This window comes from Cetorhinus maximus, chromosome 21, assembly GCF_964194155.1.
Source record: "Cetorhinus maximus chromosome 21, sCetMax3.hap1.1, whole genome shotgun sequence".
In the NCBI taxonomy this organism is placed as follows: domain Eukaryota; kingdom Metazoa; phylum Chordata; class Chondrichthyes; order Lamniformes; family Cetorhinidae; genus Cetorhinus; species Cetorhinus maximus.
This window is the reverse complement of record NC_135899.1, coordinates 85,214,012-85,237,713: the sequence shown is the minus strand read 5'-3', so window position 1 is coordinate 85,237,713 and position 23,702 is coordinate 85,214,012. Positions and strand designations below refer to the sequence as shown.

The window sequence follows — 23,702 nt, the reverse complement described above, 5'->3', positions numbered from 1 at the left end:
AGGGATAAGACAGAGGTACTTTCTATATGTGTGGAAGAGTAATTGTGTTCATGTATTACCTTTGTCTTCATTGCATTGGAAATATTCGAAGGGAAGGAAATGGCTTTTCACTTATAATTTATAAAGCATCAACAAAACAGTAATGGCAATAGTGGGGGAATTTTGAGTGGATTTAGAAGACCACCCACAATCTTATTGAATGGCAGCGCAAGATTGAAAGGGTATATGGTCTGTTGCTACTTCTAAATTTTATGTTCTTACTAATGTTTCGTACAAACCTTTCTGGCTCTGCTTTAGTCCGTTGTTCAGCCTCTCTACTACTGAACCTGAAACCAGCATATGGCTGTAATTACATGTGTTAAAATGGGAAGGAGGAACTGTTGCCCATACCTTGTGTAGGAAAATCATGTTGCAGGACATAGAAAATATTTACTTCAGATGCCCATAAAATGGTACACCCACTTCCCACCTGCTATGCCAGCGATCTTGCCCACAGGATTTGGGTCAAAATCAGCATCAAGGCAGACAGTGCAACAGTCTGAGTAGAATTGCCAGGCTTATTTATCAAATACAATTAAAGTTTGCTGTATTGAATTGCTCTCAAATGATGACTTCAAGTAATAGGTCAGAAAAAGGTAAGAGTTTGAAAGATACCTGTTTTTTACCTGCTTAATTGGCCATTAATACATTGATATTACATTTTACAATAGCTATGATTGTCTAACCAATGAATACTAATCTCGTATAGTGCACTCTCTAGCAGGTTCAATGCTGGCATAGGGGACTTTGAACAAACGAAATCTTTTCAGTACCAACTTGTATTTCAGCCTGTTCCCTGATCCAGAATTGACTCTGCTACAGACTGTACTATATAAACACCTGAATAAAACTCAGTCCAAGGACGTTTGGTATGATCTTCAATAAAAATAATTCTACATTGTTGTCCATTTTTTGCCCTTTTCCTATTGTGTCAGCAGCTGCTTGCAAGGAAAGTAAGGGAAGCCAAGAGACTACACAACATTCTGATGAAATGGGTTTGACCCTTGGTATCTGTGCTGGAAGCCTGGCAGCGTTTATCCTGATTCTTGGTACCACCTTTTTGTTAGTCAAGAAAGGGTAAGAGATGAGCCATCAAAGTAAATTGCTGCAGAAAATGTTAGTACTTCACTTTTCTTATGCCCAGATTGACCATTGTGTATGTACTTCATCTAGCTCATACCACAAATTGATGTATTCTCATGATGTAATATTTTGGTATCCCAGTGTTTATTGTAGATATACCCATTGAATTTATGGAGTGTCAAATTTGAGCAATTTTATTGGGTAATAGTAACATAACATTACTAACGTGACTGATATTTTCCAACATCTCATTGGTAAATTGTATATAGTACTAATAAATAGTTAATAGAATTACATGGTTCTTTCAACAATGAACCCTATTGGTCAGCAGCAATCATGAAAAGAAAAGCTTGCATTTATATAGTGCCTTTCACAATCCTAGGATGTGTTAAAGTGCTTTACAGTCAATTAAGTAATTTTGAAGTGTAGTCACTGATTTAATGTAAAAATACATGACCAATCTATGAGTTCTGCTTTAGAACAATGGCTTCCTAGAGTATTTTGATTGGTCCGTGAGAACAACATGACTGAAAAATCGCCTGTCAGTGATCCATGTTAGCAGCTGCTGATTGGTCTCCTGTAACTTAGACTTAGTAGCTCCTGCTTCTAGCAACACTTCAGGCAGACAAAGCACTCCATTCTCTCCTGTCCACAGCCAGTGTTTTTGTGTCATTCCAGTGTCTGTTGACCAGCTGGATATTAGTCTGGCGCCAATTGAGTCGCCTCCTTCTTCTATGTCCAGTAGGAGCCCACTCCATGGCCTGATGGGCAGGCCACGATGATGGAAGCTGGGGACGTGGCCATGCCAGATGAGCCATCTTTTGCAGATGATGGATGAAATGGCATCAACTTAGACTGATTTATCAAGAAAAACCCTTCAAAAATGGTTACCAAGATTGTAGATAGGAGAGGATGGATGGACGATTTTATCCCTTTATAAAATTTATAGAGATGACCATGCGATAAGAAATTAAATATCAAGAATGGTGTAAATACATATTATACAATATACATATATAAATATTGTTTTAACATCTTTTGACTGCAGGAGGTTAACAATTATACTTACGTCCGCATGTCCCATTATGAGAATTGAATTATTTGAACACTTGAATTGATTTCTTAAGGCTCTAATAATTATTAACATTCTCAATTAATGCTCTTTTCCTGGCTGCACACTGTGTCAGAATCAGGACTCATGGCATCAGCTTCTACTCTTCAATATTTCTTGAGATCTGGAAACAGTGGAACTCATTCATTTGCTCAGTCACTGGTTTGTGGTTTGGTTTCCACTTTGAATACTATTAGGATCTCTCTTCGGGTAACTTGTGGCCTGTTCTGGATTAGAAAGTTTTCCCGTTACTTATGAGTGACTTAGGTCTAACTCCGGTATGTTTCTTCAAAAACTCCTTTATTTACACTACAGTACATTCTAAACTTCTAGGTAAGTACATCTCTCTCTTGTACAGATTATTCTGCCTTCTCTTCTCTGCCTCTTGCACATGATTGTTGATGTCACTATTACATCATGGTACTGAGAGAAATGGATTTTTTTTATATTTTGAGGAATATTTTGTTATTCTGTGAAAAGGCTGTGTTTGTGTCTGGGCAGAATTTTTCAGTCGGCATGTGGGGGCGGGCCCGACACACTGACGCGCGATGACGTCGGGCGTGCGTCCTGACGTCATCGTGCAGACCCGCAATATTCCATTTGGCGGGTGCACGCCGGAGTCGGCTGCACGCCCACCAATATGTAAACAGCCTATTAAGACCATTGAGAAAGTAATTGAAGTACTTGTTAATGCTTAAGGTTGGCATGCAGGCAAAAAGGCCAAGCGGCCTTCGTGTTTTTTAGGAAACCTCATCCACGAGCGGGATGAGGTTTCCTAAAGCTTTTATTAAATAAATTTTTAAAATTTCCTAAATATAAAACATGTTCCATCTCATGTGACATGAGGGAACATGTTTAAATAAATTCTTGAACTGTTTATTTAATTATTTTGATATCGATTCAATCTCCCTGAGGCAGCTCCGTACCTCGGGGAGATTGAAGTGTTCTTTCACATGCATGTGCAAAAGAATGCTGGCCCCGACTCTCCCTCCCTCCGCCTGCACAGGTAGTGCTACTGCTCGCGTATTACGCTGGGCGGGCCTTAATTGGCCCACCCGCATAAGATGGCGGCACAAAGACGATCTGGGGTGGCGATCAGCTCCGCGACCGCCCCCCCCCCCCCCCCCCCCAACTCCCGCCGAGCCCACCCACCACCTGAAAAATTCAGACCTATGTGTATGATTTAATGAAGCTAGGCAGAGATTAATAGGAGACAGGTTGTCAAGGGAGCTTAAAACATGAGAAGGGTAGAAATGTTATGTTTGAGGTACAAGTGGATAGGTTAGATCTAGCATTTGCATTTTTAGATAAGTGGGGAGTTTGTTTGAATATCAAAAGGGAGTCAGAGGTATAAAGAAACATGTTTGCATCTTGCAGGAGTTCCATAGGTAAATAGAAAGGGGGTTTATTATATTTTATTAACCTGAAAGAAATAACAAGATGGAAACATGAAAGATCTTATATTTGGAAGGATTTGAGTTTCAAAGAGGTGTGAAAGCAATGGAATCTGAGATGAAAGGGAAAAAAGGTATTTTAGAGTTACTGTGGACAGCTGTAGCTAGAGCTAAGCTGTTGAGTTAGAGCTGTGAGACGTAGCTGTTTGAGCTATTGAACTGGGACCGAAGTTGGTGAGATGTAGCAGCTGGAGCTATGGCTAGAACTGTGGCTGAGAGATGATGCAGTTTGAATCAACCATCCAGTCAAGCAAGAAAAGTCTTGGGCTGCAAAAAGCAATTTTATCCTGAAGTTTAGATTTCACAGCAGAATGGAAGAAAGTTATAGGTCATGTGGTATGCCTTTATTGAAGCTACAGCAGTTTGCCTTGGGTAATATTACTGGATTTTTTATAGTTAAACATCTATAAGGGAATATTGCGTGGAAGGCATTTACTTGTGGGTCTGACCAAGTAGAGAGTCTTTTTGGGGGAATGTTTTGTAAGACTAAGTTTAACTGTGTATCTGTAATCTTTTGTGCTTAAGTTTTCTCTTATTCTTGTTAATAAAACTTTGGGGATTAATCCTCAAAGTGTTACTGGACTTCTTACCGCTGAGATCAGTATGTCCCCTCTTGTTTTCAAAATGCAAAAGAAAGGGTATGGCCCGTAAGCTAAGTTTCCCTCAGATTTGGCTTGCGTAGTAATTAGCATCAGCTGTGGTCATAACAGTACACATCACTATCTCATTACCATAACTATTAACCCATTAGTCTACAGTCTGCCCTTTCTCCTGCAATCTATAGGGTCTTAAAACCAAAGCCTGTTGGCACCCAGTCACTATTCCTGAATTGTCTCATCATAAATAATAAACATAAGATTGTCATTAATAAATCCAATTGGGAATTCAGGAGAAGCTTCTTTACCCAGAATGTAGTTAGAATGTGGAACTCGCCACCACAAGCAGTAGTCTAGGTGAACAGCATAGATTTGTTTTAAGGGAAGCTAGATAAGCATATGAGGGAACAAGAAATATCTGGAAACGGTTAGATGAGGGAGAGTGGGAGGAGCATTATCTGAAGCTTAAACATTAGAATGGAACAGTTGGAGCAAAAATGGCCTGTTTCTGTGCTGTACTTTCTGTGCAATGCTATGTAACTGTCTCATCTACAGTCCTTTACCCTTTTCCTGGCATGGCGGGGTAATCTCTATTCAAAATTCACCATGACACACATCTGGCTAAGGCATGGACGCAAGTTCATTGTAATGTCACGGTAGATGCTCAGCTGTCAAAGCAACTTCCTTGTGGCATGATGAAGCAGATAAACAACATTTAAGACTTCTGTTGATTAGCTAGGAGGCCAGTTAGCTCAAGTGGATAGATGGCTAGCGTGCTGTTCAGAATAATGTCCACGTGGGTTCAATACCCATTCTAGTTCAGGTAGATTTGGGACCTGTCTCCTTGCTCTGCCCCTGAGAGTGGAAGGCAAAGGCCAAACTGTCAAGGAAATGGTTCAGGATGAAGCATCAGCAGACAATCAGTCAAGGACCTGCCTTCGGGCAGAGCAGTCATGGAATGGAATTGGTTAGCTAGTTAATTTTATGAGCAAGACACAAAGATCTTTCCAATCCAACAAACGAGGTATTGCTTAGATCGACTTTAGGTCAAATTTTACTAATTCATCAGACTTCCCAAATACTATGAAGCTGCACAGTGGGAGTGTGAATTTGTAAAATCTACTCTTTATGCATTCTGTCAGTTATGGACATAATTTTATTCCTACCATCCATCTGAATAAGGATAAATTCAAAACTAGAGATCAATTCATTAGGATTATTAGAAAATGTGACAGTCCTTGTCATGTGACCCGAACTTTACATTTCAGTGTCCAAGTGTAATTACTGCCCATTTTGTAAAACTGATGTGAAATGTTCAAGGGCCAGGTCCAACCTCCAACATGTTCTGACATTCTTAAGTCAAATGGTGAACTTATAACAAGATTTAGCTACAAGATTGTTGAAGCAATAAGAATAAAATTGCAGTTTTTTTTTATTTTGTGATGGAATGTGGTCATTGCTGGCAAGGCAAGCATTTGCTGCCCATCCCTAATTGCCCCTGAGAATGAGGTGGTGAGCCTCCCCCTTGAACAGCAGCAGTGTACAAGGTGAAGGTACATCCACAGTGCTTTTAGAAAGGGATTTCCAAGATTTTGAGCCAGCGACAGTGAAGGAATGGTGATATAGTAGCTTGGGAGGGGAACTTACAAATGGCGATGTTCCCAAGCGTTTGCTGTGGTTGTCCATCTCGTTGAAAGAGGGTTTGGAAGGTGCTTTAACAAGGGGACCAGAGAGGATTCTTAACATAAAAGGCTATCAATGTCTTTCATCACTGTGTATTGAAAAAATATTTCAACACTTGAGTCTTAGTTCAGAAGCTACAAGTATTTATCTAAGTATATCTAAGTATATGGACGTCAACGTGCACTCTCGTGATAGTCAGGTTGGCGGGCGCGTGCCAAAGCTGACAGCGCACCTGCCAACAATTAAAAGGCACATTAAAGTCATTACGTTAGCAATCGTGCTGAATTTTTCACTGCCTGTTCAACCTAATAGTTGACGGACAGGCGAAAAGGCCAAGCGGCCTTTACATTTTTCAGGAAACCTCATCCACTAGCGGGATGGTTTCCTAAAGCAAATAAAAATAAAATTAACGTTTTACACTTGAATTAAAAATATGCCCCTGCTCATGTGACCAAGTTACATGAGGGGATGTGTATTATGACATTTTATTTTGTTCATTAGTTTTTTTTAAACAGCACTTCATCTCCCTGAGGCAGCTCCATGCCTCAGGGAGATTGAAGCGCTCTTTCACACGCATGTGTGAAGTTCGCACTAGGCACGCTCGCCTTCCTCACCCCACCCGCATAGGCAGCGCTGAGTACTGCCGCTCATGTTCCACGCTGGACAGGCCTTAATTGGCCTGCCTGCGTAAAATCACGGTGTGGTGCCAATCGTGGGTGGCGGTCAGCTTCCTAAACGTCCCCGCCAAGGGCAAAATTCTGCCCAAAGACTCTGCTTCCACTGTCTTTTGAGGAAGAGTTCCAAAAACTCTCAACCCTCTGAGAGAAACGATTTCTCCTCATCTCTGTCTTAAATGAGCGACCCCTTATTTTTCAATAGTGACCCCTAGTTCTAGATTCTCCCACATGAGGAAACATCTTCTCCACACCCACCCTGTCAAGACCCCTCAGGATCTTAAAGGTTTAAATTAAGTTGCCTCTTACTCTTCTGAATTCCAGTGGATACAAGCCTAACCTGTCCATTCCTGGTATTAGTCTAGTAAACCTTCTCTGAACTGCTTCTAACGCATTTACATCTTTCTTTAAATAAGGAGACCAGTACTGTACACAATACTCTAGATATCATCTCACCAATGCCCTGTACAACTGAAGCATAACCTCCCTACTTTTGTAATCAATTCCCCTCACAGCAAATGATAAAATTCTATTAGCTTAAATAATTATCTGCTATACCTGCATACTAACCTTTTGTGATTCCTGCACTAGGGCACCCAGATCCCTCTGAATCTCAGAGCTCTTCAATCTTTCACCATTTAGATAATAAGCTTTTTTATTTTTCCTGCCAAAATGAATGATTTCACATTTGCCCACATTGGACTACATTTGCCAGATCGTTGCCCACCCACTTAACCTATCTATGTCACATGTAGCTTCCTTACATCCTCTTCATAATTTACTTTCCTACCTATCTTTGTGTCATCAGCAAACTTAGCAATCATTCCTTTGCCCCCTTCATCCAACTAATTTTTATAAATTGTCAATGACAATGGCAAACTCAACCCTGTCAACCCTGCAAAGTCCTCCTTACTAACATCTGGGGGCTTGTGCCAAAATTGGGAGAGCTGTCCCACAGACTAGCCATGCAACAGCCTGACATAGTCATACTCACAGAATCATATCTTACAAATATGTCTCAGACACCACCATTACCATCCCTGGGTATTTCCTGTCCCACCAGCAGGACAGACTTTGCAGAGGTGGCGATACAGTGGTATACAGTTGGGAGGGAGTTGCCTGGGAGTCCTCAACATCAACTCCGGACCCTATAAGGTCTCATGGCATCAAACATGGGCAAGGAAACCTCCTGCTGATTACCACGTACCGTCACCCCCCTTGACTGATGAATCAGTATCATTCCATGTTGAACACACTTGCAGGAAACACTGAGGGTGGGAAGGTGACCACTGCACAATCCTTTTGGAGACAAAGTCCTGTCTTCATATTGTTATAACGTGGCAGATGATGTGTGCCAGGCGGATCAAATCCACAAGGGATACTTGATCCCGCTATCACAGCGGTTTTGTAATTTGTATTTATTTTGAGATATGTGCCCTGAATTCAGGGGGAGAATTTTCCCCACATTGGGCGGGGCTTGCGGGCGTGGGTGGTAATGGACCCGATCGCCGGCAGCGATCGGGACTGCGCCGCCATTTACGCGGGCGGGCCAATTAAGGCCCGCCCAGCGTGTTTGGCGACTACTGGGGACAGCGAGAGTGGGCGGGCGGAGGCAGATTGGCAATTGCCGCCGAATCGAATGGCGACCCGGTGGCCTGTTTAAAGGCCAAGCTGCTGCCGCTCCAAGGCTGTTGTGCATGGCCAGAGGTTTGGGCCAAGGCACATCAAGGCTAGCCATGCTGGAGGGTAGGGCGGGTGGTCACTGTGCACCCAGGTTTTCAGATGTGTACCTTGTTGCCCTCCTCGAGGAGGTGGCAGCACGGCGGGAGGTGCTTGTCCCCGAGGACGGGAGGAGGAGACCACCCCACTTGACCAAGCGTGCGTGGGAGGAGGTAGTGGAGGGCATGAGCTCCCACAACATGGTGTGGCACTCATGGACCCAGTGCCGCCATCGCTTCAATGACCTGCTGCGCACTGGAACGGTGAGTAGCATGTTGGCATTGTTCAGTTCACCCATCATGTAAGCTTCTCCCCTGTTGGCGCCCCACCCATGTCTGAGTGGCCTGAGTGCAATGAGTCATTGACGGCATGTGTCCTTAGCTGGGCATTCCAACAGATATCCCCTATGCGTTCGTCAGCCTGAGAGGGTTGTGATGAGATGGGTTCTGCACCAGCAGCATGTGGTGGGGGCAACCTGGAGGATCTGCACCTAGGCGCACTGCTCGAACTCCAGGACATGTCGAAGTCAGGGTGCTGACATGATGGGGATGTTCAAGGTGGCATGGCACAGATGGATCTGCTGCCCTCTGCGCTTCACATCATTGTGCCTCCTTGCAATGACAGTTATAACTGTGTGCTCCCAACTGTGATGAAGGCAGCATGTGGCCAGGGGATGGGGGCGGCGGGAGGACACAGCTAGCATATTTGTGTGAGTGCTGGCCTGCAGCAGGGGCAGGATGCATTGCACCCCTGCAATGGGCAACTGGGCTTGACGTGGGCCAGCCACCAGGAGATTGACGGTACAAGTATCACTTATCAATGCTATTTTTTCATTTCCAGGAGAAGAGTTCTCATAACACCGAGCAGCTGAGGACTGGCGGTGGCCAGGCCAGATTTTGCTGCTTAGCTGTTTTGAGCAGGAGGCTCCATGCGCCCAGGCCCACTGGAGCCGGAGAGGCTGGGGTTCTACGGGCAGGTATGTATGGCCAGCACCCACGTCACCAGTAGCCTCCCAACACCCATGGCAATGCTAATTGTTGAGTGAGTGACGTAACCAACATGGCTTGCCCATTGCGTGTGGAATGATGAGCGAATGATGATCCGGGGGACAGGCACGTACATTGACATTGCCCACAGGCTAACTGATCGAATGTTATTATTCTTCCTTTCGACATCAGCGGCGCACAGCCGGGACCCAAAGCAGCAGGGATCCCCTCTGACACCGAAGGGGCATGAAGTTGCACCATCGGAAGCATCACACCATCTCTGCCCGGCAGGCACCAGATACTGGCACCCCGGTGGGCATCATATCTTTGCTAGTATCCCAGGTCACAGCGGTGAGGGCATTTCACAGTCGCTGGAGGAGCTGGCAGAGTCAGAGTGCTGATGGTGCCCGCAGTCGGAGGTCTGCAGGGGCCCAGGCACATGCTCAGTCCGTCGCTGATGATGAGCCTCTGGAGTCATCGGCTATGCAGCCAACTGATGAGATGCGGCCGGGTGTGTGGGACCATCTGGTGGAGATACATGAGGCTGTGCTTGGCTTGGTGTCAGTGGTGGAGGAGTCTACGCGGACCGTAGCCGATGCATTGAGCCTCATGGCTGAGGACCCAGCTTCCTCCATAGAGAGAATGGCGACTCTCATGGAGAGGCAGCTCCAGGGACAGGGTCAAGGGTTCCTGGGGTTGCCCTCAGATCTGCAATCCCTCACAGCAGCATTGACCTCATGTGGTTCATGCCTGTGTGGGTGGTGGTTTGGGCACCAGGTATCCCACCTTGGTGCCCATCCATCTACAGTGAGCAGGGAGGGCCGAACGGACCTCACGTCAGCGGAGCAGTTGCCTGTCGTCTCTGCTGGCGCCTTTCAGGACGCTCCGGATGAGGGCAGCAGCTCCTCCGCCTCTCTGCCAGTGACCGCGGCACCCAATGAGGCTGCGACAACTGGGGAGATGCCAGCTGCAGAGCTGGCAGCTCCCTCCCAGGCGGGGCCAGCAGAGGCTCAACGGGTCAGAGGATATCCGCCAAGGTCATCGAGGCCAACAGGACAGCAGAGTGAGCAGGTTGTCTCAGATGCCAGTGCCAGCGAGGGGGCACCACGAAGACGTAGCACCCACAAATGTAAAATGAAGGCACCTTAGGCACAGCTCGGGTTCATCACTGGTGGTTTTTTGTTGGCCCCCTTATGAGTTCCTTCTGATTGTGTGTGAAGTGCAACACCATTTTATTTCTGTTATGTCAAGAGACTTTTGTTACAGCGTTAAATTTATGTCATCTAAAATGGCTGGGGGTGCCGCTTTACTTGGGCAGGTACATGGATTCCTGAGATTTGATCAGTGATTTGTGTGCCATTTACATTTATTGACTGGGCCCGTCGTCAATGCTCCTATCCTGACAGATTTTGCACTAATGTCTCCAGGATGGAGGCTACAGGCCAGGCTTGTGTTGGAGATCCATGTGTTCTGTGCTAGCTAAAGGTTCCTTGGATTAGAGCGTCCCGGGTGTCCCTGCCTCCCCGGAGTAAGCCCGGGTCAACGTGTGCCCCCTCATCATTTCCCTGTGCGTTCTCATCCTCGGACTCGCTGCTGGACTCATCATGTTCAGCCGCAGCCACTCTGTCTACATCTTCTTCGTCCACAGCGTCCCCCCTTTGCAGCGCAAGATTATGGAGAGCGCAGCATGCAACCACTATCAGCGACTCTCGATCTGGGGGGTACTGGAGTGCACCCCCTGAGCGGTCCAGGCATCTGAAGCGCATTTTGAGAAGCCCGATTGCTCTCTCCATCACAGCCCTTGTGGAGGCGTGACTTCAATTATACCGCTACTCAGCTTCTGATCTTGGATGGAGGAGTGGCATCATGAGCCACCTTCTGAGGGGATAGCCCTTGTCACCCAGCAGCCATCCATCCAGCCGGGCTGGAACACTGAAGAGCCCTGGCACCTGGGAGTGTCTGAGGATGTAGGCAACATGGGAGCTGCCTGGGTACCTTGCACAGACTTGCAAGATCTGCATCTTGTGGTCACACACTATCTGCAAGTTCATGGAGTGGAAGCCCTTCCTGTTGACAAAGGCACCGGGATCACCTGCTGGTGCCTTGATGGCCACACGTGTGCAGTTGATTGCACCCTGGACGCGGGGGAAGCCAGCAATCGCTGCGAAGCCTCTGGCTCGCTGTGTCTGGTTGGCCTCGCCCCAGCGGTAGTGGATGAAGATCAATGCACACCTGAACAGAGCATCTGTGACCTGCTTGACACAAGTGTGGACAGCTGATTGTGAGACACTGCAAAGATCACCCACTGACCCCTGGAAAGACCCAGAGGCATAGAAGTTGAGGGCAGCTGTGACCTTTAGAGCCATTGGCATGGGGTGTCCGCCCACACGGTTCGCTGAGATCTCTGGACCAATCACCTGACAGATACTGTTGACTGTCTCCCTTGACAGACAGAGCCTCCTTTGGCATTGCACTTCAGACATATTGAGGTAACTGTTTCGCCTTCTGTACACCCTGGCAACAGGATAGTGCCATCTTCTGCGGCCTCTTGCACCTTGGACCACCTCTTGGCCCTGCGTCTGTCCTCCCAAAGGTGGTTCCTCTGCGGACTGAATGTGCACTCCAGGCCTCCTCCCCCTTCTAGCCCTCCCTTCCTCCTCAGACGAGGTGTCTCCAGTGGAGAGATCACCTCCCATCCCCAGGCTCAGAGAGGCTTCCTGAAATCTACAAGCCCCAAAACAAATCCTCACTGAAAAGTGCTGACCTGAAGGCTATGAGTTCAGTCCAAGCAGCTGCTATGCGTTTGCAACTTTTCCACCTCACACAGGCAAGTTTCATTAATTTCTGAGCAGTAACTTTTAAATGTCTGGATTTGCAAACCCACTAAGCCTTCTTCTCCCACCTGTGGAAGAGCTTCATGCAAATTTCAAATACCTGCCTGCCATTGTGCCCGTGCAACGAGCCGAAGATCACACGGGCGCCATAAAATCCAGGTCACTTGGAGCTTCAAGGGCCTTAAGCCTATTGCGCGTCGGCATGCAGGTCCCGCCCCTCGCATGCCAACAGAAAAATTCTGCCCCAGAAATAATAAGTCCACCAAGATTTCAAAGATTTTTTAGAAAACTAAATTAAACATTTATTAACAAAGAAAAGATTTCAATCACATACATAGGTCTGCAAATTACTACTGTAATAACTCCTAAAACCCCCTAATTAATCTGGCTTCCAGTTATACCCCCGGTTAGGCAACAATAAAAAAAAATAGATTTTAAACAGATCCAGGCAAGTCAACACTGAATTCAAAGTGGCTTTTCCCAGCCTCAGCTTCTGTAGACAGCAGGTTTAATGCACAAATACTAGAGGCTTCTCACACTTCTGGGAGATCTTACAATGCTTTCCCTGACACATAGCCTCATTCTCCTTTATACATGTTTCTCCCTTTTAATCTAAATTTCATTGTTCTCATATGTCTTTAGAACTTTACTTTTCTTATAACATAAATCTTTTCATAGTGCTAATATTGTCAGTAATCTTTGAGAAAAATAAACACACTGCTCTGGGTAGGTATAAACGTCCTACCGTCTCTTTGAAATTCAAACTGCCCTGATTTATCTAAAAACGCAAATTCTCCTCATACTTTACATTCTAAGACTTCAGCCATGTTTACGTACTTAGCATTTTAAACCTAGCTTCCTTTGATGAACCAAAGCCTCCAGACCAGCTGTCTCCAATTCAATTAAATCACAATCTCTCAATCTCTCTCTCTCTCTCTCTCTCTCTCTCTCACACACACACACACACACACACAAACTATCCAAACTCCACTATTACTCTACTTCTACAATAAATCACAATAATATTATGAGAATTATTATACTTTCATGACAACATTGCGAATACCCTCCATCGTGTTGTGTTGCACTACCACTGTGCTAAATAGGATAATTTCAAACAGACCTAGCAACTCAAGGCTGGGCATCCATGAGATGCTATGGGCCATCAGCAGCAGCAGAATTGACTCAACCACAATATGTAACCTCATGGTTTGGCATATACCTCACTCTACCAATGCCACCAAGCCAGGGGATCAACCCTGGTTCAATGAAGAGTACAGGATGGTATGCCAGGAGCAGCACCAGGCATACCTAAAAATGAGGTGTCAACCTGGTGAAGCTACAACTCAGGACTACTGGCATGCCAAACAGCATAAGCAGTAAGCGACAGACAGAGCTAAGTGATTCCAAAACCAACGGATCAAATCTAATCTCTGCAGTCCTGCCACATCAAGTCGTTAATGGTAGTGGACAATTAAACAACTCACTGGAGGAGGAGGAGGCGCCACATATATCCCCATCCTCAATGATGGAGGAACCCAGCACATCAGTGCAAAAGATAAAGCTGAAGCATAGGCAGCAATCTTCAGCCAGAAGTGCCGCGTGGATGATCCATCTCAGCCTCCTCCGGAGGTCCCCAGCATCACCAATGCCAGTGTTCAGCCAGTTCAATTCACTCCACTTGATATCAAACAATGGCTGAAGGCACTGGATATCACAAAGTCTTTGGGCCCTGACCAGATTCCAGCAATAGTACTGAAGACTTGTGCTCCAGAATTTGCTGCACCCCTAGCCAAGCTGTTCCAGTACAACTACAACACTGACATCTACCTGGCAATGTGAAAAATTGCCCAGGTATATCCTGTGCACAAAAAGCAGGACAAATCCAACCCAGGCAATTACTGCCCCATCAGTCTACTTCCAATCATCAGTAAAGTGATAGAAGGGGGTCATCAACAGTGCTATCAAGTGGCACTTGCTTAGCAATAATCTGCTCACTGATGCTCAGTTTGGGTTCTGTCAGGATCACTCAGCTCCTGACCTCACTACAGCCTTGGACAAAAGAGCTGAATTCCAGAGGTGAGGTGAGAGTTAAGGCAGTATTTGACCATGTGTGGCATCAAGGACCCCTAGCAAAACTGGAGCCAATAGGAATCGGGGAAAATTCTCTGTTGGTTGGAGTCATACCTAGCACAAAGGAAGACAGTTGAGGTTGTTGGAGGTCAGTCATCCCAGTTCCAGGACATCACTGCAGAAATTCCTCAAGGTAGTGTCCTAGGCCCAACCATCTTCAGCTGCTTCATCAATAACCTTCCTTCCATCATAAGGTAAGAAGTGGGGATGTTCACTCATGATTGCACAATGTTCAGTGCTATTCCTCAGATACTGAAGCAGTCCATGTCCAAATGCAGCAGGACCCAGACAAATCCAGGCTTGGGCTGACAAGTGGCAAGTAACATTCACGCCACACAATGCCAGGCAATGACAATCTCCAATAAGAGAGAACCTAACCATCGCCCCTCAACATTTAGTTGCATTACCATCGCTTAATCCCCCACTATCAAAATCCTGGGGGCTACCATTGACCAGTAACTGAACTGGACTAGCCGTATAAATACTGTGTCTACAAGAGCAGGTGAGACGCTAGGAATCCTGTGGTGAGTAACTCACCTCCTGAATCCCCAAAGCCAATCCACCATCTACAAGGCACAAGTCAGGAGTGTGATGAAGTACTAAGATAAAAGCAAAATGCTGTGGATGCTGGAAATCTGAAATAAAAACAGAAAATGCTGGGAAAGCTCGGTAGGCCTGGCAGCATCTGTGGAGAGAGAAACAGAATTAACATTTCAAGTCTGTATAACTTCTTCAGGACTCAAAATGTTAACTTTGTTTCTCGCTCCACAGATGCTTCCAGACCTGCTGAGCTTTTCCAGTATTTGGTGTTTTTATATGTGATGGAATACTCTGCTTGCCTGGATGAGTGCAGCTCCAACAACACTCAAGAAGCTCAACACCATCCAGGATAAAGCAGCCCGCTCGATTGGTACCAAATCCACAAACGTTCACTCCCTCCACCACCGATGCACAGTGGCAGCAGTGTGTATCATCTATAAGATGCCCTGCAGCAACTCCACAAGGCCCTTTGGACAGCACCTTCCAAACCCATAACTGCTACCATCTAGAAGGACAAGGGCAGCAGATAGATGGGAACACCACCTCCTGGAAGTTCCCCTCCAAGCCACACACTATCCTGACTTGGAACTTGGAATTGTATTGCCATTCCCTCACTGTTGCTAGGTCAAAATCCTGGAACTCCCTCACTAACAGCACTGTAAGTACCTACACCATATGGACTGCAACAGTTCAAGAAAGCAACTCACCACCACCTTCTCAAGGGTAATTAGGGATGGACAATAAATGCTGGCCTAGCTAGTGACACCCATATCCCAGGAATGAATTTTTAAAAACTCCTTTAATAATTGAATATTAAATAACTGAGCTCAAATTTCAATGATTGGATATTGAAAATGCCATTAATGGTTTAAATTTTAGAATTTTCAAAACAATAATGACTCTTCATTCAAGCCTTCCATCTTTTCTTGAATTAATCAGTTCTCAAATAATTCACGGAGAATTTTTTGCTCTTTCCTTTGCTGCCCTTGATCTCTCCACTTGACAGGGGGAGCAACTTTTGCTATTCCTACTTCCCATAAGTGCCCTGAACCATTGTTTACAGCAATACATTTGCTGGTTTAAAGTCTTTCGAACTTCCTTACCTGTACACAGACAAGCTAGATGTCAAGATGTCATGAAGGTTAAATTTGAGTTAGATTAAACACATACATTTTTCTGTCCCTGGACAAGGTTGTAATGATCTGTCTCATTGCTTGATCCATGATGTTCTGTATAGAAGAAAAATTCAAATAACATCACTAATGATGGCTCTCTCAATGTTTTATTCACTTCATTGACCATCTTATTACCGTTCTTGGGCTGGCTATTTTTCAGAAAATTGAATGCTTACAAACATTTAGAAATATTCTCCTTTGCAATTGATCTCCATGGTTGTAGATTGCATGCAGGGCCCATGACTGTGCTGATTCCATTTTAATTACTGTTGTTAAGCGGTTCCTGTGATCTTTAACAGTTTCAGTTTTGGTTTCAGGTATATATTGTTTCTGCCTTTTTGATAGGCAACTTTCCATCCTGCTTTTAAAAGTAACCAAGATGGACACTAGTCATTGTCTTCACCATGACTGCTATCAATGTAGGTGGCCAACCACTGATGCAAATCGCTCTCAGCAAACTACCCAAATATGCTTTAATGAATGTTCTCCCGCGCAACACCCCACCCCTGTTATTGATTCCACCACCAACCCCCCTCTCTCTCTCCCCCCCCTGCCCTTGCAATAGAAGGACACTGCTGCACTTTGCAGTTTGGCTGTGATGTGATAAACATTGCCCAACGCAAGTGAGTGTCATAGAATGATAGATAGCCCAATGATCTCAACTTGCAGCCTACTGGTTTGGAGTCAATCTCTCAACTGCTCAAGTTACCGTAAGCAATTGTAAATGCAGTATCTGTACCTGCTCCTCTTACTTGATTTTCCACCCTTTCTTCCACCCATGCTGGGGTGTTTCTTGACTGCTAGCAGCTGCTTCACGCCAACTGGCAATTCTTCATATGTTGGTCTTGTTGACAGGCTTGTTATCAACTGTAGGAGTCTGCCACTAATGATTCTGACAGTTCATGCATGCATTTCCAAGCATTAGCCACTGAACCTTTCCTGATATCTTCCACTGGTCAGCTGAGAGATGCTGTGTTCGCAGCTGAACAAATAAGGCAAGCTCTAACATGGGAGCTTTGTGACCTATGCTGCTTATTATGTTGCCAGTTAATCAACTTATAGGAGCTGGAATAGACCATCAGTCCTTTAAGCTTGCTCCACTATTGGTTTATATCATGGCTGATCTGCACCTCAACTCCATTTAGCAAGTAGCATTCACGCCACATAAATGCCTGGCAATGAAAGAGAATCTAACCCGCTCCCCTTGACATTCAGTGGCATTCCCGTTGCTAAAGTTTCCACTATCAACATCCTGGGGGTTACCATTGACCAGAAACTGAACTGGACCAGCCATTTAAATACTGTGGTTACAAGATCAGGTCAAAGGCTGGAAATTCTGCAGGGAGTAACTTGCCTCCTGACTCCCCAAAGCCTGTCCACCATCTACAAGGCACAAGTCAGGAGTGTGATGAGTGAGTACAGCTTCAACAACACTCTCAAGAAGCTCGATGCCATTCAGGAAAAAGCAGCCCGCTTGATTGGTACCCCATCCACCACCTTAAACATTTACTCCCTCCAACACTGACACACTCTGGCAGCAGTGTGTACCATCTACAAGATGCACTGCAGCAACTCACCAAGGTTCCTTCAACTGCACCTTCCAAACCCACAACCTCTACCACCGAGAAGGATAAGGCAGCAGATCCATGGGAACACCAGCAATTGCAAGCTCCTGTCCAAGCCACACACCATCCTGACTTGGAACTATATCACTGTTCCTTCAATGTCACTGGGTCAAAATCCTGGAACTCCCTTCCTAACAGCACTGTGGGTGCACCTACACCACATGGACTGTGCAGTTCATGAAAGCAGCTCACTACCACCTTCTCAAGGGTAATTAGGGATGGGCAATAAATGCTGGCATAACCAGCAATGCCCACATCCCATGAATGAATAAATAAAAAGAAATTGCCTTCCTTTGCTCCATATCCCTTGACACCTATTCCTAACAAAAATCTACCTGTATATAAAAGCATAATACTGTGGATACTGGAAATCTGAAATAAAAACAGAAAATGCTGGAAAAACTCAGCAGGCCTGGCAGCATCTGTGGAGAGAGAAACAGAGTTAACATTTTGAGTCCCTATAACCCTTCTTCCCCTGAAGAAGTCATACAGACTCAAAGCGTTAACTCTGTTTCGCTCTCCACAGATGCTGCCAGGCTGCTGAGCTTTTCCAGCATTTTCTGTTTTTACATTATATTAAAAATCTACCTATCTCAGTCTTGTGAGCTCCAATTGTCCAAATATCCACTCCCTTTAGAAGTGAAAGTTCCAAATTTCTACTATCCTTTGTGTGAAAATTTATCCAATGAATCATCATATTTTTGGTATAAATATTGTAAATAGAGGGTTAAGTGCAGAGGAGGAACTTCCAAGATCAAGTCATTGTTGTCTCATGCAGCACCTTTATTTCCAATCCTGCTTCTGTGACACACAGCAATGTGGTTGACTCTGAAATGCCCTCTGAACAAGGGCAATTCGGTATGGGCAATAAATGCTGGCCTAGCCAGTGACGCCCACATCCAATGAATAAAAAAAAAATGCTGTAGTTAGGTTTGTAACCATAGATACTACACAGAACTGAAGGCCATAACCTGTAATCTGTACTGGTTCTGTTTTGCAGGAAGGTTATGTTCCAAGCGCGGAGTGAGTTTGTTGCCATTCCTTTGGGAGCCAAAGAGGGATAAACAAATTGCATCCCTAAAAGTTGATTCCCCTAAAGTCGATGAAAATGCGAGCACACTAAAATAAGTAGATTAGTTTTAAATTTGTAAATGCACAAAACTAATAATGGAATGGTGGATTGTAGTCAGCATCATGACATTTACCCTTGGTCATGAGAACACTTATTGTCCAGCTTGGTTTGAAAGTTATGGTACTTAATAACACATGGGGGGCAGACCGTATGTCCCCGGAAACTACTTTGGCATGGAGCCGTATGTTCCACGCCATCTCTCCGCGCAGCCATAAAATGCTGCAGGGCTGATTAATGAGGGCCGAGTAGGACTTCTGCCTCTCATTTGGGCGGAAGTCCCGCCTTCTGGAGCTGCTGGCCAACCTGATAAGCTGCTCCATCAGCCCTGGCAACGCCAGGAAGGTGTCAGTGGCTGCTGCTGGGACTGCCAATGAAGAGAGAACCCTAAGGCCTTGGATCCCTGGAGCGGGTAAGTCCATGGTCTTGGGCTGGGAGGGTTTGGGTACGTCAGGGAGAGGGCCAGTAGTGGCAGGGGTAGTGGGAGCGGGTAGGAAGGAATGCCTGCTCCGCGATCGGCAAAAGACAACCCTGAAGAGCGACCCCACCCTACACTTCCTTCCCACCCTTTAACAACTTGATGTGAAAGATCTGGCTTCCCACTCACACCCTGCTGCCCATGCCAAACATTTTGTGGCGTGGACAGCGTATTATCAGGGTCAACTGGCTTGATAACGAGCCTAATTGACTCTTAATTGCTCATTTAAACATGGCAGGCAGGCTGCCGAATTCGGCGCATGCCTCGCCCACCACATATTATGGGGGTGAATTTGGGCGCTCACCCCATTTTACGTGCTCCCCCGTGGTAAACACACCTGTCTGGGCCCATAAAATTCAGCCCTTGGTGCATTTTCCCCTTGTGCCTGTATTCTCTTTTACTGCCTTTTTGAAACCTTGATAATCTGCATTGATTGTAAAATAAACTTATTTGGCGGTGCCTTTAGTCATGCCCTTTATTTGTCACTGCATTCTGACTTGTAGAAAGAGTTGCATATTTTAAAGCTACATTGCGCTGACTGATTTACCTGTATTCTAATAGGAAACCCACCCGAATTAAAAAGACTGTGAAAAGCTCCCGCCATGACAGAACACACATGATGAATGCCATGGACAGGAGCTTCACTGACCAGAGCACCCTGCAGGAGGACGAGAAGCTTGAGACTTCTTTCATTGGGGCATACAATTGCAGCACCAGATGTAAGCCGTCTCAGAAGGGTAACATCTATTATAAATTCTTTCTACCTCTCTCTTACTAATGGACATCCCTTTTTATATCTACCAATTATTTTCTGAAAAATATCTTCCCTGCACTCTGATGTCTCTCTTCATGAATGACAGTAGGCTTTAGCTAAAGAGTACAGTTCTTAATCACCATTCATTCTGAAATACTTAATTGATCTTGGTAAAGTTTCAGATACTTGCTTGGAAACAGCCATATTAAATATTATGGGGGCTAAATTGGAAAGTCGCCAAAAATGGGTGCAAGGATTCCGAAGAATGATTAACCTGCATCCAGTCAATTTAGGCAGCATGCCAACTCTCATGCTGCCTGCTCATTTGAATGACTGCTGAGTGCAGCTAGTGCTAATTTCACTGTACATTGTCTGCAAGCATTAGCAGGGAGCCCAAAATCGTAACTTTCTAGCACTGTTTAAAGCTAATGTGTGCCTCTTAAAGGGCAGGTGCGTTGTGCCTGGAGCAGACGCTAGCAGCCATTTAGAAAGTGAATATGACCTGTAAAACATGGTAAATTCTTGGAGGGAGCAGGTTCCAAAGTTTTCATACACTGCACTGGAGTCCTTGTGTGGGAAGTGGAAAATAGAGGAGTAGGAGAGTACCCACAGGAGAACCTCTAGATATTCGTGCAGAAGGCAGTGGAAGTAGATAGGCGTGATGGTCAATGCCAGGATTAAAAAAGTAATTAACATGATTAATGGATCTGCCCATCCAACCTTAAGGTTGGCGGGCAGGCCGGGAGCCCTGGCAGCTTCTGAAAAAACATGAAACCTCATCCACAGGCGGGATGAGATTTCATGAGGGTATTAAAATTTTTACAAAATGTTTAAATAAAAGAAATTGACATGCCCCAGCTTGTGTGGTAGTGGCACATGAGTGGACATGTCAGTAATTTTTTTCGCCTTCTTAATTGAAACTTTCAAACCTGAGCCGATCTCATTCTTACAGAACGAACTTACTGTTTCCCCCTTATAGAATCGAGCTGCGCCTTAGATGAGTCTAACACCCTCAATCACCCTCCCAGACAATCCATTCTAACTTTTGATCATCCTCTGCGTAAAGAAATGCTCCGCAACATCTGTCCTAAGCTGCCCTTTCTCAATCCTGGTATTTCAGTGCTGTTACATTTAAGAGACCACATTCAATCAATGTTCTTTAAAAGAATGGAATATAAGCAGTGAGATAATTTTCCATCGATCTTAAGGAAGGAGCAATGCAACAATAAATAATTTTTAAAATTACAATTTTTTGGTAAACGATTCATACTAAGGGACATCACCATTGTTGAAAATCATCCAATCTGACCAGATATGACACCACATGGGCTAGATGCAGTTCAGCTCCCTTTACATAATTGTTCAGTAAAATTTGAGAAAAGTTAAGGCACACTGGGAGAAAATATTTTCTCTTTGCAATGTGTAGAAAATTACAAATGCTTTTTAAAAATATTCTTATTAATGACCTTGTCACAAAGAGCCAAAATGTTATGCAGTTCACTTTAAAACCCTGAACTTCGGACTGAAAAGTGAGAGTGCTTTCACTGAGTCAGGGCTGCCTCCTGTGATGCGTGCTCTGTTTTGTGAGCTTTTGCTTCCTTAAGCTGTTAACAGTTCTGATTTCTTCCCTTCTCTTTCTCTCCAAACCCGCCAAACTCCCCAACAGATGAACAGCACAATATGATGAATGAATCAAGCAGCTTGTTAGGAAGCTCCTCTCTGAGCCCTCGTGGTCGAGCTGGCTCTCCTTACCAGACTGGCCAGCTGCACCCTGCAGTCCGAGTAGCTGACCTCCTACAGCACATTAACCAAATGAAGACAGCAGAGGGCTATGGCTTCAAGCAAGAGTATGAGGTGAGGATTTTAGAGAGTATCAACCAGCTTGTGTTTCCATGTTGCGTCCAAAGATTGTTTCAAATGTCTTGGGACAAATCTATTGCACTGAACTAAATGTTTCCATTCAAAGGAATTAAACAAAATCTCCTTGATTTTGATAGAAATTGTTGGATTGATTTTGTGATGGCCCCAAGATGCTTTTCTGGTTGTCTGTTTTCAGTCTTACTCCAAAAAGAGACTGACAATATATCGCAGAGATAAAATCTGGAGCTGGATTTGCGACCACTGACAGGGAAAATTAATTCGGCCAGCATTCTCTTTTCTGAATTTTGGGTTCATCAAAGTTAGGAAAGTTAGTCTAGGGGATATGGAACATTTACTCATTGCAGATATCCAGAAGTGACCAAGGACTTCCAGGTCAGATACAGCACAGCCAGGAGGTGAGTATATTTCTCCCCACTCACCCAGATAGCCTGCCTCAGCTGATTTCTGATAAAATAAAAACAAAAAACTACTGCGGATGCTGGAAATCCAAAACAAAAACAGAAGGGTCGTGTGGACCCGAAACGTCGACTCTTTTCTTCTCCACCGATGCTGACAGACCTGCTGAGTTTTTCCAGGTAATTCTGTTTTTGTTCTGATAAAATAACCTAGGTCAAGGAGAGCTTGCATAGACTAGGCTTGTATTCCCTTGAGTATAGTCTACTTGAGGTGTTTAAGATGACTAAAGATTTAAAAGGTAGATGTAAACTATTTCCTCTGCTTGCAGCATGGAAATGAGGCATTGGGGAGGGGAAGCAGTGATGGGAGGGGCATATCCTTAAAATTAGAACTAAGCAGTTCACGGATGATGTCAGGAACCAAGAAACCATTTCTTCAAACAAAAGGTAGTGGAAATCTGGAGCTCTTAAACCAAAAAGCTGTTGGGGTTATGTTAGTTGTAAATTTAAAAATGGAGATTTTGTTATACAAATGTATTGAGGGCTACAGAACCAAGGTGGATCAATCATGATCTGACTGAATGGTGGTACAGGTTCAAGGGGCTGAATGGTCTGCTCCTATTCCCGTGTTGTCATCTCCCTGTCCCTACTATACCAGGGAGATATTTATTTCCCTAATTTCTCACCCCTGTAACTGTTGTAAGTGATGTTACCTATTTAATGCCAGTAAACTGGTTTGCCCACTAAACTGAGGCTGCCCATTTCATCTGGGAACAACAAGGCTGCACAATTATACTGGGAGGTTACATGCTATTGAGACAAGCCAGCAGCATGAAAATCTAATGTAGTTCTTGTCATTCCTTTACAACAAAACACTGACTATCGGTAGATAATTGACCAGTTTCACATCTATAATTTAGTTGTAGGCATTCTAATAAACACAGTGTCCTGTTATAGATACATTTGTGTTTTATTATACATAGTCTACTCATGATTATTCAAAGTCAGTTTTATGGTTATAAAATAAATTATCCAATATTAATTCAGCTACAAAACGGCACAGCAAAGTAGGAATTCTGTGCTAAAACTTTAATTTTTATATAGCTGGAATTAAGCAACTTTGAATTAAATGTACACTGCGCGTAAGTTGTGTACATATGAATTAATTTTTGACACTATAATCCCATTTTAATATGTTGAAATGTTTAACAATTTAATGATTTTTGCTGCTCCCTCAGCCTAACTGACCAATAATTTCCTGTTTGCAATGGCAAATTTACATCTGTGCATTCAATTCTCGTCATGTACATTTGGTTTGCAAATGCTTTTCGATAAGTTCTCTCAGCCCTATATGCAAAAGTAAGATTTCTAAGAGTGTTGCATGTCTTTTTGCTCCATTTGGAACTCTTTGAC

At 44.5% G+C, this 23,702-nt stretch overlaps 1 protein-coding gene across 4 annotated transcripts in view; it reads left to right on the top strand.

Annotated features, from left to right (window-relative positions):
- The window catches only part of ptprub (protein tyrosine phosphatase receptor type Ub), a 769,916-nt gene that overhangs the window by 648,264 nt on the left and 97,950 nt on the right, over positions 1-23,702 (top strand). For 2 of the 4 annotated variants that reach the window (XM_078567333.1, XM_078567334.1), the window contains exons 14-16: positions 975-1,116; positions 19,821-19,996; positions 21,680-21,867. In XM_078567333.1, coding sequence (XP_078423459.1) covers positions 975-1,116; positions 19,821-19,996; positions 21,680-21,867 — 506 coding nt within the window. The remainder of the gene's footprint in view (positions 1-974; positions 1,117-19,820; positions 19,997-21,679; positions 21,868-23,702) is intronic. The other 2 variants (XM_078567337.1, XM_078567336.1) reach the window with 2 other exon arrangements.